The sequence below is a fragment of the Eleginops maclovinus genome, chromosome 11 (genome assembly GCF_036324505.1).
Source record: "Eleginops maclovinus isolate JMC-PN-2008 ecotype Puerto Natales chromosome 11, JC_Emac_rtc_rv5, whole genome shotgun sequence".
Classification (NCBI taxonomy): Eukaryota; Metazoa; Chordata; class Actinopteri; order Perciformes; family Eleginopidae; genus Eleginops; species Eleginops maclovinus.
In genome coordinates this window covers 22,358,298-22,376,018 of record NC_086359.1, presented here as the reverse complement: position 1 = coordinate 22,376,018, position 17,721 = coordinate 22,358,298, and the positions used below count along the sequence as shown (strand labels likewise).

General features: G+C 39.3%; 3 protein-coding genes across 5 annotated transcripts; 2 read left to right on the top strand and 1 right to left on the bottom strand.

The window, feature by feature from the left end:
- Positions 1-520: 520 nt before the first annotated feature.
- On the bottom strand, positions 521-8,022 carry LOC134871570 (uncharacterized). Of its 2 annotated transcripts, none has more exons than XM_063894313.1 (2): positions 7,451-8,022; positions 521-4,383 (listed from the first exon to the last, which is right to left on the bottom strand). In XM_063894313.1, the coding sequence occupies exon 2, from the start codon at positions 4,360-4,362 to the stop codon at positions 2,122-2,124; it is 2,241 nt and encodes a 746-aa protein (XP_063750383.1). In that variant the 5' UTR covers positions 4,363-4,383; positions 7,451-8,022; the 3' UTR covers positions 521-2,121. The 2 variants fall into 2 exon arrangements, with proteins under 2 accessions (XP_063750383.1, XP_063750384.1); XM_063894314.1 differs by having other exon boundaries at positions 521-4,368.
- Positions 8,023-8,060: 38 nt separating this feature from the next.
- On the top strand, positions 8,061-11,358 carry LOC134871572 (charged multivesicular body protein 1b). Its single transcript, XM_063894317.1, has 8 exons — positions 8,061-8,286; positions 8,971-9,068; positions 9,168-9,314; positions 9,425-9,493; positions 9,627-9,734; positions 9,822-9,865; positions 10,057-10,129; positions 10,691-11,358. Exons 1-8 carry the CDS (start codon positions 8,271-8,273, stop codon positions 10,733-10,735), a joined length of 600 nt encoding a protein of 199 aa, XP_063750387.1. The 5' UTR covers positions 8,061-8,270; the 3' UTR covers positions 10,736-11,358.
- A 1,326-nt stretch (positions 11,359-12,684) lies between these two features.
- rraga (Ras-related GTP binding A) lies at positions 12,685-16,840 on the top strand. 2 transcript variants are annotated; one of them, XM_063894316.1, is made up of 10 exons: positions 12,685-12,768; positions 13,173-13,280; positions 13,848-13,947; positions 14,039-14,105; positions 14,201-14,423; positions 15,532-15,627; positions 15,712-15,834; positions 15,922-16,013; positions 16,100-16,215; positions 16,292-16,840. In XM_063894316.1, exons 2-10 carry the CDS (start codon positions 13,254-13,256, stop codon positions 16,393-16,395), a joined length of 948 nt encoding a protein of 315 aa, XP_063750386.1. In that variant the 5' UTR covers positions 12,685-12,768; positions 13,173-13,253; the 3' UTR covers positions 16,396-16,840. The 2 variants fall into 2 exon arrangements, with proteins under 2 accessions (XP_063750386.1, XP_063750385.1); XM_063894315.1 differs by having other exon boundaries at positions 12,707-12,853.
- The last annotated feature ends 881 nt before the right edge of the window (positions 16,841-17,721 follow it).

Genomic DNA, 17,721 nt, shown 5'->3' with positions numbered 1-17,721 from the left:
AAAATGTGAAAGTGAAAAGGCATATTTTCTTACAATGATGGGAATACCAACAGCTGATTTTTGGTTATGCGAGGAAATATGGCCAGGTAAAGAAATGTTTTTTTAATTTGCAAACATTTTTTTATGATTACATGGTGTATGTATGCATGAATGCAGATAAAGATGTGAGGGAGTTGTTTTTATTTATTACAGCAGTGGGATCATTTAATGTGTAAATTATGGAACTATAAACACCCACCTTCAAAAGACTCCAAATAGACAGGTCTTTAAGAAATCCATTTACAATAAATGCCTCCTAATCCTTCACCAAATTAGGTGAAACAACGGTGTTACCCATGATCTCTGACTGCTTTTTACCATAAATCCTTAAGATTCTAACTTTCAAACCATTTAAATACATTCTTTAAACAGTGCTTTGTTATCATTTTAGTTATTGCATGTGCATACAAATATTAATACATATTTAGTATTAAACTGTGACAGAGAAACTCTGACCACCAAAAGGAGACTTTAGACAAACATCTTTTGGGGTATTTATTACCACAAAAACACAACAATCTGCGCAACTACACATCATAACAGGAATACTTGAACTGTTCTACTTATGAACCTGTCGTAACGATACACAATACACCCAAATTCTCCAGATAGATACGTTACTTCAAAGCTACACTACAGCACACAGTGTTTTAGACGTTTTCAAAAATTAATCGTGGGTTCGCGAGCTGGTCATAAACACATTCATTACTCAAAAACAGCTAGGTGCATTTACATTGTGCTACAGTCACATATCCTTACCTGTACTTTCACCTACTTTCCTTCCTCTTGTGAAAAAGTACTGAGTATATGTACTGTATGCAAACACAGTGGACAAACACACCATGACAGAGTGCAATAACTGCTGGAATAATTCAAATGTGCGGAAACATCAGCAGGCAAAACCCTGCAAAACACTTATTAACGTCAATAAGAATAAACAACAGTCACCAAGTAATTCACACAAAACGTATGTTCAGCCTGTTGACGAGGAAAAGCAGAATTTGACATGCTATCTGGATTTTAAGTAGAAAGAAAACTTGAATAGATTTGATAATGGTCAATTCAATTTAGCAATGCAAAGCACGATCCAACACCCCACAATAACGTTTGGTTTTAATATTTGAAGTGGCTGTTGAAAATAATGAAGCTTTTCTCTGCATCAAGAAGCTTTTTAATGTTCAAAGAAAAAAGGCCCCCAATATTAGTATCTTATCATTATGAGAGATGGAGACCAAGAACACATTTTTCAGCCAATTTTGAACCTTGTTTCAAAGATTCATTTTCGTCATTGCCACTTGGATTCTTGACGTTTTTTTTTAAACCAATCAAAATGTATCAACGTTTAAAGCAAAATCTCTTAGATCAAACATTTCCATACAGCCCTAATGGAACCAAGCATTCGATCTCCTGTTTCCACCTTTGAAATGAGCTGTTAACATTCACATATATATAACTTATACTATCATACAAATATCACAGCATTTGTTTCTAATGTATTCCCTAGGTAAATTATGTTATTTTACTCTACAGTGAATACACAGGTACAATCTGAATTCACTCCACAGATACTGATGATTCACAAAACCAACTACAAAGGTTTTTTTAACCCTCAAAAAAATGTTAAAGATTTATCATTATTCAAACTTTAACTTCATCAATGCTTTGTAGCCAACAAGTATTATGTTCTTATATGTTGCAAATGTGTATCTTTAAACCATTGAGATTCGTCACATTACAACATTCTCCTCAACAGGGGACGGGGACCAAAGAGCCAAAGCTGAGCTGACACAGCAAAGAACAAAGTCCCTCCACTTCAGTTAGATCCTCTCCAGGAGCTCCCTAAAATGGGGCTCTTGGTGCTTCTTTGCTCTTTAAAAGTGTTCATCTTGAAAGGGTGCCTTGCTTTGTCTCCAGACCCCTTTCAGTTCTGACCTTCCATGTCATAATCAGGAGGTGTTTAAAGCATCAAACAACACTGTGCCGTGGTTGCCTGTTGTTGATAAAACTTCCATTTGTGCCTCTGCTTGCGGAGCACCATTCTGAAAGCAGCCTCAATGCCTCTCTGTGGGCATGTCACTGTCGCTACACCAGCCCGGTCTGCATGTGCACTTGTAGAGGGTAGGGGTGGTAGACGAGGGGAGGCTGAGCCTGGGTGATGAAGTAGCTGCTGTAAATCGGCTCGGCCATGTACGGTGCCGGCTGGTAGAAGCAGGTGACGTTGGCCGTGTTGGGAATGGCGTTCTGTTCGCCAAGCACTCTGAGAGCCAGAACTGTGATCATATTAAGCGTCTGCCTCCTCTCGTGTCCCATCAAACACACTGTGCTCTGGTCTATAACGCGCCGCAGGGTCATCAGGTAATCGTACTTGCTCGTCTCCTCGTTGCCTATGAAATGGCATTGCAGGTAGGCCTCGATCTTTCGCTGCTGCTCGCCTACGTCGGGAAAGTCAATGAAGAAGCGGGAGCACATGTATCGCTCCAAGGACTTGATCTCCGTCTCGCTGGCTGGACGGAAGTTCCTCACCAGCAGATCACTGTATTTCAGCAGGCCCCCTCCTCGGATCTCCTCTGGGTTGTGGGTGGCGATGAGGCGTAGGCGGAGGTGGTCCATCGCCTGGTCAAAGTCTCCATACATGCACTCCGCTTCGACAGTGATAGTAGGCTCCCCGGCTGCCCCGACCCATGAACTCGCCCCGCACCTGTTCTGCGCAGCGTCTGGGGTCTGATCACTGATCTGAGGCTGTGCATATGTGTGGCTTTGAGTCTCTAAATCAGGAGGCTTCCTTGAGTGTTTTGGCTTGACAGTTTGTTCCACAGTTTCATTGGAGCCAGTCCCATTCTGAAGTGTACTAGCTGGACTGCCTGTGGGAGCTGTGAGGTTCTCTGAAGCCTCTGACTTGGAGATCAGAACATTTGAACCATGAACTTGAGCACTGTCCAGCAAAGAAGGCTTTCGCTGAAGAGGTTTGGGTATCTCTATTGGTGGAAACAGCGGAGTTGTAAGATCTGACAACTCAGTCAGTAAAGACCAATTCTCTGGCTTACTGATCAACTTCCGTGACATTTTCCTTTGTAATTTTGGTGAAGGGCAATAGTCCGGTACAATATTCTGTGATGTGCTGCAAGTTTTCTTAGCGGGAGGAGGAAAGGAAAATTCAAGACGTGAATCTTGTGGGGAGTTCTCATTCCTGCAGATCACAGAGTCGACTTTGAACTGAGCAGTTTCCCAGCAATGGACTTCCTGCGGAGCTGAGTCTTCTGCTGATGGAGGAACTTGTGACTCAGACAGCTCTTCATATCTCTGCAGATTCAAACATACATGTGTCATCAGCGGATCACTGGCATCTGTTAATAACGTTTTAGGGGCTGAAAGTAAAGGATAATCACTGTGACACTGTCCTTTCTCTTCTCCTTTGTCCTCACATATCTCAAACACTATTTCTTCTGCCGAATGAACGTCTTCGATCCCATCCACTTCTTCCTGCTTTAAGTTAACGCTTGTGCATTCCGGCAACTCCTGCTGCTTTTCAACCACATGGTCAACCTTTGCACCTGGAAGCTCTTCCTCAAGCACCGGAATGGTTTCATCCTGACATTGGCTTTCTCTATTGGAGTCTTTTCCAACATCAGGTTCAACATCCGGAGGAACCCTTGATTGCTCTTGCTTTTGCTTTTCATCCTCATTGTGTCTTTTTGACAAATTCCCAGCATTCAAAGCCAACTTCCCTACTTGTTTCCTTTCAGTCTCCCAGTAAGACTCCAGCATGCGGTCTAATATTATCTGGAAGGAGTCCACGCTGAACTCGAACTGTCTTCGAAGGGAGCTGACGAAGCGGAGGCCGACGGTTTTAGATCTATTGTTTGAAAGCGAGATTAGGCTCCATCTGTCATGCTCGTTGAAAACTTTCACCATCTTTTGCACGTAGGCCTCCTTCATCGTCAAGCATGTGATCTTCCGTCTGTTGACTCCACAGGGGAGGAGGTCTCGTAGGCTGCCAAGCACCACCTCCCTTATCACCTGGAGGTCCTCCTGCCTGGGCAGCTCCACTCCAAAAATGATGTCCAAATCTCGGTAGCCGAGGCAGTTATCCCTCACCAGGACGTAGCTGGCCGTCGCGCCGTTGAGCCGTATGTCTTTCACCTGGATGTCTCTTTCCAACAGCCGATCCTTAACCACACGGATGATGTCTTTCGCTCTCACCTGCAGTGTGGGGAAATTTCCTCGTCCGTGGATGGGGATAACCTCAGTCAAAACTTTGTCCAGAGCTTGGATTTGCTCAAGGGTCAAGTTGTGGAACCTCTTCTCGGTTTGAATCTCCATCATCTTCACCTGTGAAATAGAGGTCTGACATACGTAACACAGTTTAAGGAATGACTGCCAATGAAAGATTGAAGCAGTACGACAGAGTAGACATCACATTATTTTAAATCTACTATACTTTTATTCTTTTGTCTTCTGTACAAAATACCCTTTTCAAATGGCAATGTGCACATAAAAGTGTATTTGTTTTGACACGTTTATCATCTAAACAGCTTGTCTACATCCTTGTCCTTTACAATATGTTTTCATTCATTTGTAAGCTTGAAAGTCTGGACTTCAGCAATCTGGCATTTGGTCTTTTCTTTTCCCCTGAATTGAAATGCACAATTGAACTGAATTAATTGCACTGAGGCCTTTTGGTGTGTTTTTACCAACATTTCTCTCTGATAGCAGTTTGTGCGATATGCAATGTGACATACCTAGCTGAGCATGAAAAATAGCCAATGCTCCAATGATCTTCGCCATTTAGCAAAAGGCAACAACATACTTAAAGCTGGGTTAAGCAGTATTTTATTGCATCATTAAATATTTCAAATTAGTTTTATATTTCAGATCATATTATGATAATATTTAATTGTATTGTATTTCATGTTGTCTGCGGCTGCAGGATGAGATCTGCATTTTTTAATTCAGGAATGTTTCTATTTTTATTTTCCATAAAACTGTCTACTATTGGGTACCACTTGAACTACAATACGCAGAAAGGCTATAATGGAATTTTTGCTTGATGATGACAAATAAATACTGCCTACCCCGCCTTTAATATGTGCTCTGAAGAGTGAGTGATGCTACCAACCGATTGCAACAGCATTATAACAAATGGCAGAGTCATCTGAAAGGCACAGTAATCGCTTCTAGTGATGCACTGAATCTTTTTCAATTCCTCATGTTGTACTTCTCTTTGCACAAGGTCGTAACAAGCAACAGCTTTCTAAGTAAAATGCAAATAAACATCTCACATTTATTTCTTTAAAAGCTTCCTAAATTGTCTTTAATAAGGTTGTCATGATAACAGATATTTGCTTTAAGCAATCTAGATCAGACAACACCCTGGTAACAAACAAATAAAGACACCATGCCGTAAGAGTGTTGAAAAGTTCTTTTCTGATAGTGATCAAATACATTCAAGTTGTACTATGAACGTCATCAGCTGTTTGCCACGCGATTTGTCACACTAGATTAAGATTCAGTGTGACTCACCTGTGTGTCATTCACTGGCTGGCAGCAGCAGGGAAATCTGGTTGGTGGGTCTATAATTGTCAGACAGACTGGACTTGTGTTTTTATTGTTGTGTAAACATGTTCATATGAGGTAGGAGTGCCGCTTAATCAAAACTTGGAATACCAAACAAGCCATATAAAGCTGTGCTTGTACACTAGATATTCATCCTCATAAAGTGATATGCTCATTCTTGCTGTTTTTAAAGTGACAACATTGTATTTGTTAAAGGAAGATTGTCTTAATTATTTTACGCTGACTCATTCACTGATGATGCAAATGTTTAAGTGTGTTGCTAGTAGGATTGACACGACTTTCACACTCTAAAGCTTTTATGACAACATAGGGATAATTTATGGATCCACAGGGTGTTTTGAAAGATAAATGATCGGATCCTGTCTATTGCATTCAATAAAACCCAATGAACTTGTTATTTAAAGCTTTTACTCATGTACTTTCAGATGTGTTTTATTTAAAGGTGAATTAAATTTGACATTTTTTCCTAGTATTTCGGAAATTGCATCAATTACATATTTGCCATTTATTGGGTTATTGCATTATTGCTACGCTATAGAAAATCCAAATAAGGTCAAATGTATATGACATTTAATGTTCGGGTATAGGTAGGTGATTCAGTGCTAATTCAGAAAGCTTCACAGAAAACTTGAAATGCACTTTGAGGTCATTTGATCTGTATGGATCTTATAACACCTATGATTTTATTTCACTCTCTTATATTCTATTACAATGTCTTAGATCATTTAAATATATATATATATATATATATATATATATATATATATATATATGTATATGACGTCGTATATATATATATATATATATAATATCACTACTTGAATTGATACCAAGTATAGCAATTGTTATGTATTGCATATGATAGAAATGATCGTCATATATTTACTTAACTCTTTATTATAATTACAAGTACAGTGTAACATAGTATGTTTCTTGCATTATTTGAATTTTTGTACTTCTTAGATATTGTTTTGATAAAGATAGATTATAATAACAGTTTTTCATTTTTCATGTACTATTAGATAAGTGAAATGTAGCCCTATCTTAATGTAGTTTAATACTAACAAAGTGTGTGTTTACCTCAGTGAAAAAAAGCTGTTGAATTTAATTGGTACAGTTTCCAAGCTCTCCTAGTTATATCATGTGAGATACTTTAAACAGCACTGGATCATCTGCTGAGTGAGTGACACTACAGCTTCTGTCAGTATCTGGCGATCATGAGTGTATGGGCAGTCAGTGTCAGACAGTAACCCGGGGCACAGAGAAGCATGGACCACAGCAGCCTCTAGTGAATCTCAGGGGTTACATCAGCTCGGTCCTGCAGCAGCACTGCTCCTATGCCACTTGGCTTCTTTATAGATAAGAATATATGAGTCATACAGCCCCTGAATGAAGCATCACTCCCTGGCTCTACTGGGTTAGGCTCTTTCCCTGTGCGCAAAAACAAGCGACACAAAATGCACCAGGGAGGAAATTCACTAAATATTTAGAATAAGTCTGGAGGATGGAATAAAGCATATTACATACTATATTATTTACCTTGTGGTAAATTGTCGTGATCTGGAGCTGTAGGCCTTCACATTGGTGGACATTTTAACAATATGTTGTTCTTTGATGTTTAAACTAAAAATGTATCAATAACTATTTAGTTCAAAATGACCTCCTCGTCGGTATTTTATGATGCATTAATATTTGTTGCAAGATACACACACGTCACAATGTGGCATTCAGTTTAAGCAAAATGACAGATTATATTTAACAAAATAACAACAACGTTGACTGCGTTTCACCAGAATTAGACAATAATACAACAGCTGCACAACACTTAAAAACTCACCTGTTTCGTTGCCAAATTAAAATAGAAAGTAAAGCCAGAGTAGCAATAGAAGGACAACACAAAAACACAGAGATATCCAACAGGTTTATCCGACCCCTCTGAAAGGTTGGTGCTGAAGTTAACACGGACAGTTTCCCCTCAGCGCACCACTGTTTCCATGGCAATCAGGCGTCACGAAATGTACGGTTAAGCACGACGCTCGGTCTCAAGTGACAGCCAGTTAAGTTTGAGGCAAACTAGGTATCATAGGGCCGTCTAAAAGCATATTAACAGTTTGCTCAACTTTTATTGGTGCAGCTACCACGATATGTCAAGCTGAACTACCGGCGTTCCAACGCACTGCCGAGCTGTTGCGGGGTGAACATCACATCACACGGGGATGAGTCATCCTCTCTCGGTGATCCACACCGTAAATCTAATCATCAATCAACCGCTTTCACCGCCCACCCCTCTGCCGGTACAAGTCCACAGCTACTTTTATCCGACTGTATTCACTCTGCAAAAATAACATACAAGAAAACCTGAATTAAAACACGGATAATCTGGTATTTTAATGCTAAAATGTAGGCTGTTTTTCTTCACTTTTGAGAGGAGGCGGGGTACAGCTCTCCCGTGACGTCGTATGGATTACCTCGACCACGTGACGTTGACGTCATTCATATTTTGGTGAGACATCAGGAAGTGCAAAAGAAGGCGAAGACCGATACCAGAAAGGCTGAAGTTTCACTGCCAAGTTTTGCTTTATTTAGCTACTTTTTGGGGGTAGAAAGTTTAAGGATTTGAACATATTATTGTTGGATTCGCTAAGAATCGACGGAAGATGTCGGCCATGGAAAGTATCCTTTTAAAACAACGATGAGAAGGGGACGTAAGACGTCAAAATAAAGACCGAATATAACAACATGACGGTGAGATGTATGCGGGACAGACATCTGAAACATGTCTAGTCGTGTTAGATATTCGCCAAAGACAATAGTTCTGCCTTATTGATTTAATTTACCATTTCCTAGTAAGCGTCAGGCGTCGTAAATAGGACATACCTGGATTGAAGGCCTCGGAAGCTCCATTGCTAATGTCTGGAAATACCCAACCAACAATTGCTGGTTCACAATTTAGGTCTGGGACAGGTATTTTTAATACTCCAAATACTAACACAAATAGCTCTGTACGCGCCTTTGTCTCATTGTTTTACCAACTTTATCAGAAATTATTCTTATAACCGTCTTTAATTTAGCATTAAACATACATAAAATAAATAGTACACTTGGTTACATATCCTGTACTTGACACTCCGTACTTATTTAGTCAAGAGAATAATTCTGCAAAATGTGTTAATGTTAAATATCAGACAAGATTCTAGATATATATTTTTTGATGTTGAGGAAATAGAGTAGAAACATATCGATAGATTAAGAGGCCAGACTTGTCTGTATAGACCCCCACTGTGAGTTCTTAGAGTTATTGAAGGTTATTTGTTGTGTTTTGTTTGTGTTTTGTTCTTCTTTAACCTCTAACTACAGAACAGCTCTTCAATTTAAAGTTTGCTGCTAAACAACTCCAAAGCAGTTCAAAGAAATGTGACAGAGAAGAAAAAACAGAGAAGGCCAAAGTTAAGAAAGTAAGTTACACTTTTTCCAGACAGTACATTGTGAAAGCCTGCCGACTGGGGTCGGCTGCTGTACATTTTACTTAACCAACCTATTCTTGTGTCGTCAAGGCCATCCAGAAAGGAAATATGGAAGTGGCGAGGATCCACGCAGAGAACGCCATCAGACAGAAGAACCAGTCTTTGAACTTCCTGAGGATGAGCGCACGGGTAGATGCGGTGGCAGCGAGGGTCCAAACTGCAGTTACAATGAACCAGGTACATTGAATACTCGTTCAATAAATCTTGCTGAAGGACTTGAAGGTCGGTTGAATTTTAGAATATCCGTCTTGTTTGTTGTCGTTTCAGTCAAAGTGTTCTTTTCTCAGGTCACAAAATCTATGGCCGGAGTGGTGAAAAGCATGGACTCTGCTCTGAAATCTATGAATCTGGAAAAGGTAGGATATATTACAGATTAACTAATATTATCTTCCATATCCACTTTAGCAAAAACAATTAAATTATAATCACAATTGGTTACAAAATCCTCTCGGTTCAAAAGTAGGCTTAAACTCTTTATTTCTACTTCAGATTTCAGCTCTCATGGACAAATTTGAGCACCAGTTTGAAACGTTGGACGTTCAGACTGCCCATATGGAAGACGCCATGAGCAGCACAACAACACTCACAACCCCACAGGTAATTTTTTCTGCCTCCTCTTATATTATTTGTTCTTGTTCTGTAAAGATAAACCCATTCACTGCAAAATCTGATGTTTGTTTTTAGAATCAAGTGGAGGGGTTGATGCATGAACTGGCTGATGAAGCAGGGTAAGCTTTTCATTCTTTCTCAACATTCTTTGTAAAATGATGTTAAATAACATAAATACTGGAAGTGTAAATATTGGTTGATATTGTAAAAGAGGATTCTTTTCAGTCTGCTTTTTTCTCTATTGTATGAGCAAAGACATTTTGTTTGTTAAAAAATAAGATTTAAATGTTGGTTTATGCATCATGTTTAGATTGGACCTGAACATGGAGCTCCCTCAGGGACAGACAGGATCAGTGGGTTCCAGCGTGGCCTCTGCAGAACAGGTAAACATGTGTTGTTTTTTTAAACATACCTTAAGCTAAACTGTTGGGATTTTTCACCAGCTTTAAGACACATTTCTTTCCTACATTTTCAACTGAAAAACAAAAGATTTTTGTCATTGCACGTCTAAATTCTACATTTTTTTAGAGAAACAGGCATAGCGAACTTTACCAGTAGATCTGCTCCTAGCCACACAAACTTCCTTTAGTCAGTCGTTTTACTGACTTTAATCATCGGGTCGGCTTGATTTGGAGGGGCGGAGACCTCCGGAAATAGTGTGCTCTCTTTAAAAACCTCCTTACCGATGAACCATGAAGGAATACACCCTTGGACAAAATGAGTGCAATGATGGCAGTGGTGATGAAGGCAACCATTTCCATGATTCAAGGATACTATACGATGCCACCAAACTCCAGCGCCCAAAGCTCTGCCAATGATTCTCTATTTGTCCACAAATACTTTAAAAATGCAGTATTTGCAAAGACTTAAACAGAGGGGATTTTCCAAACAACAACGCTTTTTCTTCCTCACTAATGTCTGTCTTTGCTCTCTCTTGTCCAAAGGATGAACTTTCTCAAAGACTCGCCAAACTACGCGATCAAATGTGAAGAACGACTGCTCCTGAACACTACCTGAATATTTCCCCCAATGCCTTTTTATCTAAATCTTTGTTGTCCTCCTCCATCTCGTTTGCCTCTGTCGAGAAGCTACTGTATAATTTCTTTTTTCTTTTCTCGGATAATAGCCTTGATTGACTGTGTGTTAACCTTTGGACTCTGTAAGTTCACAGAGATGCTAGTTTTGAAAATTGTATACATTTCTTAAATATACACCATTTACCAATGATCTAATGTGACTTTATTGTAACATGTATACCTAAGAACTACTTACAATTTTCAAATGTGGAGAGTGACAGTCATTAGCCTGTATTTATTGGCCATTTTCATATGCTTTTGGTGCATAAGCTGAAGGTTTGGGGTTATACAATTCAACTTATTGTTCATAAGTGCATAATTGTGAAACCGTATAAGCATTTTCTGCTGTCTCCTTCTTACTGTTGAACAGAATTCCTGTTTAGATTTGTTGCAATTTATTTCTGAGGATTATTATTTAGAAGATATTGGAGGAAAAACCAATGTTGGTTATCTTCAGTATTTTCCCTGATCATTTGGGAAGGGGTTACAGTTTGAATATATACAGTAGGCAACAATAAAGTTTTATAATACTTTTATCTTTTTGCCTTTTTAATACATTAATGTATAATTTATGTTGATTATATATACCTACCAATCTATCTATAATGAAGGGTCAATATTGAAAATGAACTGCAAAACTAAACCATATACTGTAAATCATTGGCAAAAATTGCATTGTGCTTTTATGATGTAGGTTGCGGGGAGAAATGGAAACAACGGGTTTGGTTTTTCAACATTATGAAGGTGCCAATATTTGTAGACAAATACATGCTATCTAACTAATGAATATTCAGAATGAACATCCAATATTAAGCATTCAAAAGGTAATATAATCACAGACAAGATGACACCAAGTCTCAGGTGGGAGGAGAGTGGCTCTCATGACTTATGAGGTTTATTTTTGGCTATCGCCCCTCAGCAAAACGGAGACAAGTGGTCCAAATGAGCTGCTGTCTGTTTTTGCCCTCTGTCTGCTGCTGTGTCCCTCTTGGTAATCAAATTTCTCCTCAAGGAAAAGTCCTTCAATCCATTTAAACAAAAACCTTCTGCTCCACTGCATGCAGATGAAGAAAATTATTGTTTCTGTTTTTGTTGTAACTGCGGTATCAATACAAAAAATGAGAGGATAAACAATATAAAACATCACATACCAAAATGAACATAGCTAGCTAGAAAGGCAGTAAGCTATACACCTTTCACTTATACAGAAATATTCATGATGAATGATTACACCCAGTAATAAACGCATGTTTTGGAGCAACGAACTTAAATAGTATAATATTTTTTAAATGAATTGCAGACTTGAGGGGTTAAAGTGTGTGTATGTTTGTGTGCGTGAGTCAGTTGTGAGAACCGAGAACACTACTGCGCATGTGCAGCAAGGCTGTATAACCATGGACTGTTTATGATGATATTCCAGTATATTGCCATCTAGTGGCCATTGCGAGGCACTGCAACACAACTCGTGTATAATTACACAGTTAATATGGGTGTATTTATAACTATCGCTGTTTTAATTGTGCTGGTGTGGTTTTACCAATATGAGTTGTTTTCTATTTTTTATTTGTTACAGTTTTCGAGTCGACAATCAAATCAACTAAATGTGTTATCTTCGATTGTTATTTAAATAAAGTGGGCCTACAGTATAAACCGATCATTTATAATATCATTCTGGGTGAGTTTTATATTCTCGCAACTAAAACAATGTGGAGAAAGAAATGTACTTTCTGCTTCCAAAAGACCATATGATCTTCTGTTCTAACCCTAACCTTATTTAAAATGTGTGCTGATATTAAACGTAAATAGATAATATGTGTGTGCTCTCCTTTTTTGGAGAAAACAGTTTTGGAAATGGACCAAAAACCTCTGGGCATGAAGCGTGTCATCATGTGACTCTGTCGTAAACAGGAAGCAGCTGATCTGCCTTCACTGCCTTCCTCTACCAAGTAATGTATACAACTGTCCTCCTAATCTCAAATAGTAGTCATCTGAAAGTGATTTGTTTTTAGTTAACCAGTCTACCCTGCCGTGGTAAGTAGACTTTACACTTCTGTGTTCAACTTAGCTAGCTAGCTGTTCAGCTCGGGTAACCAAAGTCACATGGATCTGGACTGTTTGTCGTGCTAGCTCACTTAGCATTAGCTTAAGTGAAAATTTTCCGGAACAGAGAAAATAGTTTTAAGTCGGCTAACTGTTTATATACCATTGTGTGTGTATTAAACTCATGATTGGTGACACGTGTTCGTTATGTAAGCCTTTAAACGTGGCCTCTGTACTTTTATTGGTGTTCTGTTTCAGTACAGCTGACAATAGGTGACAGCTAAGTGAGACATTGTTGTGTTCTCTGCAGCTCCAGGAGATCTGCTGCAGGCTCTAAAGTCACCCGACTTAAAGCTCAGAGAAATACTCTACATCGTGTCTGTTGAGGGGGATGTCAAGCACAGCCATGAAGAAAAAGGTGAAGCAGTGGTGTACTTCAGTGCTGTACATAAGTACAATTAAGTAATACTTGTTTACAGTTGTACAACGTTTCCATTGCCATAAAATAGCCCTTAAAGGTGTAGCAATAGCGAACATAATGGAATATGCATAGTATTTGCTACCATAGTAAACACAAAGTAAAAGTATATCATTTAATTAAAATAATTTACAGGTATTTGGGTGTCAAACATGTTGTATATGTCTTATACTGATGTGAGGCACAAATAATTAGTTAAAAGAATATGATGCACTGACGTATATGTGTTTACAGGTTATTGCAACATTAATAACATCATATAAAATGACACTGACATGGTTTACTCAGTTCCCCCAATGAGTACTTTCACTTTTGATACTTCAAGTGCATGGTGTTGCCAGAATACTGAAGTAATTTTGACAGAGATTTTTTTTACTTTGTGATACTGCTACATTTATTGAAGTGAAAAGTCTTTATATTCCACCTCTGATCATAAGCCTACAGGGGAGGATTGACAAGGATTGAACTTCAGGGATCTGATCGAGTCTGTTGCATTTGTGCTTTCAGGTGTTACTGATGGGGAAAAGTGGTTCCGGGAAGACAAGTATGAGATCAATCATATTTGCCAATTACATAGCTCGAGACACACGCCGACTCGGAGCTACAAGTAAGTGTACATTTAAGAAAGTCAACACCTGAAATCAATGTTTCCTTCATCTCATTTATAAAAGAATATTTTCATCCTTTGTGAAATTTAGTTGACGTGGAGCACTCCCATGTACGGTTTCTTGGCAATCTGGTTTTGAACCTGTGGGACTGTGGAGGGTAAAGCACCCTTGTGAAGTATTTGCCATCTTTACACTAGTTGTATCTATTTAAAATGTTTTCCCTGATCTGAAACCGTCTGTGAATCCTAACAGACAGGACACATTCATGGAGAACTACTTCACCAGCCAGAGGGACAACATCTTCAGAAATGTAGAGGTGCTTATTTATGTTTTCGACGTCGAGAGTCGTGAGCTGGAGAAAGACATGCACTACTACCAGTCGTGTCTGGAAGCCATCCTGCAAAACTCCCCCGACGCTAAGGTGTTTTGCCTCGTCCACAAAATGGATCTGGTGCAGGAGGACCAGAGGGATCTGGTAAGTGATTTAGATGTATTATTTGTGCCGGTATACACGTGGTTGTCATCTCAGACAGAATCACGTAAACATGACGGCCAGTGGAAGAATGTTATTCAAGTCATTTCTACATGAAAATAGGCTGACTATAAACTATTTTATAAAACATCACTAGGTCAACCCTTCAATTCAAACAGTAACACAATAGAATCAATACTTTGACATTATAAGCCAGCCTCTTCCAAAAAAAGGAATACAAATAAATTAAGCCTTGTACTTTGTTAAATTGATGGGTCATGACTGAAAGATCGAGATCGCAGATACAAGCGGCCGAAATGGGATTTCTCCGCAGGGTGGCTGGCATCTCTCTTAGGGATAAGGTGAGAAGTTCAGTCATCCGAGACAATTGAGGTGGTTCGGGCACCTAGTGAGGATGCCACCTGGGCGCCTCCCTAGGGAGGTGTTCCAGGCACGTCCAGCTGGGAAGAGACTGAGGGGTAGACCTAGGACCAGGTGGAGGGATTATATCTCTTCGCTGGCCTGGGAGCGACTTGGAATTCCCCAGTCAGAGCTGGTTGATGTGGCCAGGGAACGAGAAGTTTGGGGCTCTCTGCTGGAGCTGTAACCTCCGCGACCCTGACGGAAAAGCGGGAGAAGATGGATGGATGGAAGGATGGATGGATGGATGGATGGACTTTGTTAAATTGTATATAATTATTAATTTTGCCTACATCTCAACCTTTGTTATATTACTATATTTAAAATGCACAGAACTGTTTAAGATAAAACAACAGCATGCGACCCGTGACAAAGGGTCATCTCTTTGGTCAGTATCAGTAATATAAAATATATTGCCCTACTCTGCCTAAAAAGCAATCATTTAAATGGTCCTGATGTGATCATTTTTAAAGATATTTACCAAACAAATATTTTGTAAAATACAATTTGTAAAGCTTAAATCATATCTTTGCATTCAGAAAATATTGCACCTCCTGTCATGTTGAACTTATCCATATTAAAATGTAAATACATTTCAGTTCAGACCTAATAGACTCTCTCTTAGTTAATTCACTAAAAATGGAGTTGCTTCCCTGCTGTTAGTGAAAGACTATATCTTCACTGTTTACAGATCTTTAAGGAGCGTGAAGAAGACCTGAAGAGGCTGTCCAGACCTCTGGCTTGCACGTGCTTTAGGACATCAATCTGGGACGAAACCCTGTATAAGGTTGTGACACTTGACCAGCTGTATGTTCACATGTTATGTAGTAAGGTTGACACTCTAAAAAACTATCTTTAAATGTCTCTGCAGGCCTGGTCTAGCATCGTATACCAGCTCATCCCGAACGTCCAGCAGCTGGAGACAAACCTGAGAAACTTTGCTCAGATCATAGAGGCGGATGAAGTTCTTCTGTTTGAGAGAGCCACCTTCCTGGTGAGAGCAACCGCTATCCTGTGCCACGACCGGGGAGAACATCTGGATATAGTTATGAAACTCTGTATTTTGATGTTTTAAATGCAGGTGATCTCCCACTACCAGTGCAAAGAGCAGCGCGATGCCCACAGGTTTGAGAAGATCAGTAACATTATCAAACAGTTCAAACTCAGCTGTAGGTAAGTTCACTCTGCAGGAACATCAGCGCCACACCACAAGCTGCATTCCTATGGGGATGGTAATAATGTCCTTTTTGTTCCTATAGTAAACTTGCAGCCTCTTTCCAAAGCATGGAAGTGAGGAACTCCAATTTTGCGGCCTTCATTGACGTCTTCACCTCCAACACATATGTCATGGTCATCATGTCTGACCCCTCCATTCGTAAGTATAAAGACAGAGTGTGCAGTTAAGACACCAAATCAGCATGATGTTAATCCATGTCTCCATTCACTCCCAGCATCTGCAGCCACTCTCATCAATATCCGTAATGCTAGGAAACATTTTGAGAAGTTGGAGCGGGTTGATGGACCCAAGCACAGCCTGCACATGCGGATGCGCTAGCCGGTGCGTTTTGTCCCGGTGGATACTCTCAGCCAATCAGTCGACAGAAAGACCGCAACGCGCCGTGTGCTGTCTTCTAGCGCCAAGACACAGGAGCAGCCCCGCACTGTTTCCTCTATATCTTCACATTCAATCACAATTATTACTGGAGAAATCATGTTTCCTTTTTTGGCCTAATTTCTACAACGATAATAATTATTCAGTTGGATATATTTCCCCTAACTCGACGCATTAAAGTAAAAGTGATTGTTTTGTTTACTTTAAAGGGGGGGGCTACCTTTGCTGTCACACTTTGTCTTATCCTGCAGTGGATTCATTTACTCCTTCAGGTGAATCCCAGTGATGGGGGATGTTCTCTCCAAATGCTCATGTTTCATTTTCAAATGCAGTTTGTAAGCTGTTACACTTTGAAAGTACAAACAATATAGTTATATACTGAAAAATGTGTGCTGTGTTGTTTGTCTGCTTTTACATTTTTAGAAACATTTTCAACATGGCATCAAAGGTACATACAGGAGGTGATGAGCAGATGTACTCATGGTACAGTTTAAAAAGAACATCCTGTTCAGAGAGGGTTCGAGTTGACCACAGAGGGAGCACTGTGTTACATCACAAATCAATCAGTTAATTCCAGGTCATTTAACAATGTGGCAAACAGCTGAGTTAAGCTTTAATGCAGAGTTTGATATTCTTTGATGGCTCGATTAGATCCTAAAGCCCCTGAAATACGGCTGTTCCCTTTTCAATAAAGAAACCGTAGAATGTTCATAACAACATACATATAAATTAGAAAAAGGCACCAGTTGTTTACTACTTGTCTGCTTTTGTAATACAATTTTGCATTGCTTTGCAGTCACAAGGTGACCGGATAAGGAAGCTTTTGGTGAAATTCAGGAGTTATCATAATCAAAAAACATACAGCCCTGGAAAAAATGAAGAGACCACTTCAGTATTGTCATTTTCTCTTGTTTTATTATTATTATTCATATTGTATTCTATAAACTACTGACAATGTGTCTCTGTGTTGAAATTCAACAGACACTGGACTGGCTGCCATACATGTAGAGATAAAGATTTAAGAAAATTGTGGAGCGGTCTTTTAATTTCTTCTTAACGTAAAAACTAACATGCACTAAAATCTAATAAAGAAGAGCTGAGGCCTTATTTCCCAGTGTAGCTATACAATTGTGGATTCATTTGTAGTCGCTTGGTCACCGGACATGGAAACTATGAAACAGAAATGAGACTTTACAATAAATGAACTGCTGAGATTTCATAACAATATTTATATAAAAGCACTAAAGTCATTTAAGACGAAGTAAATAC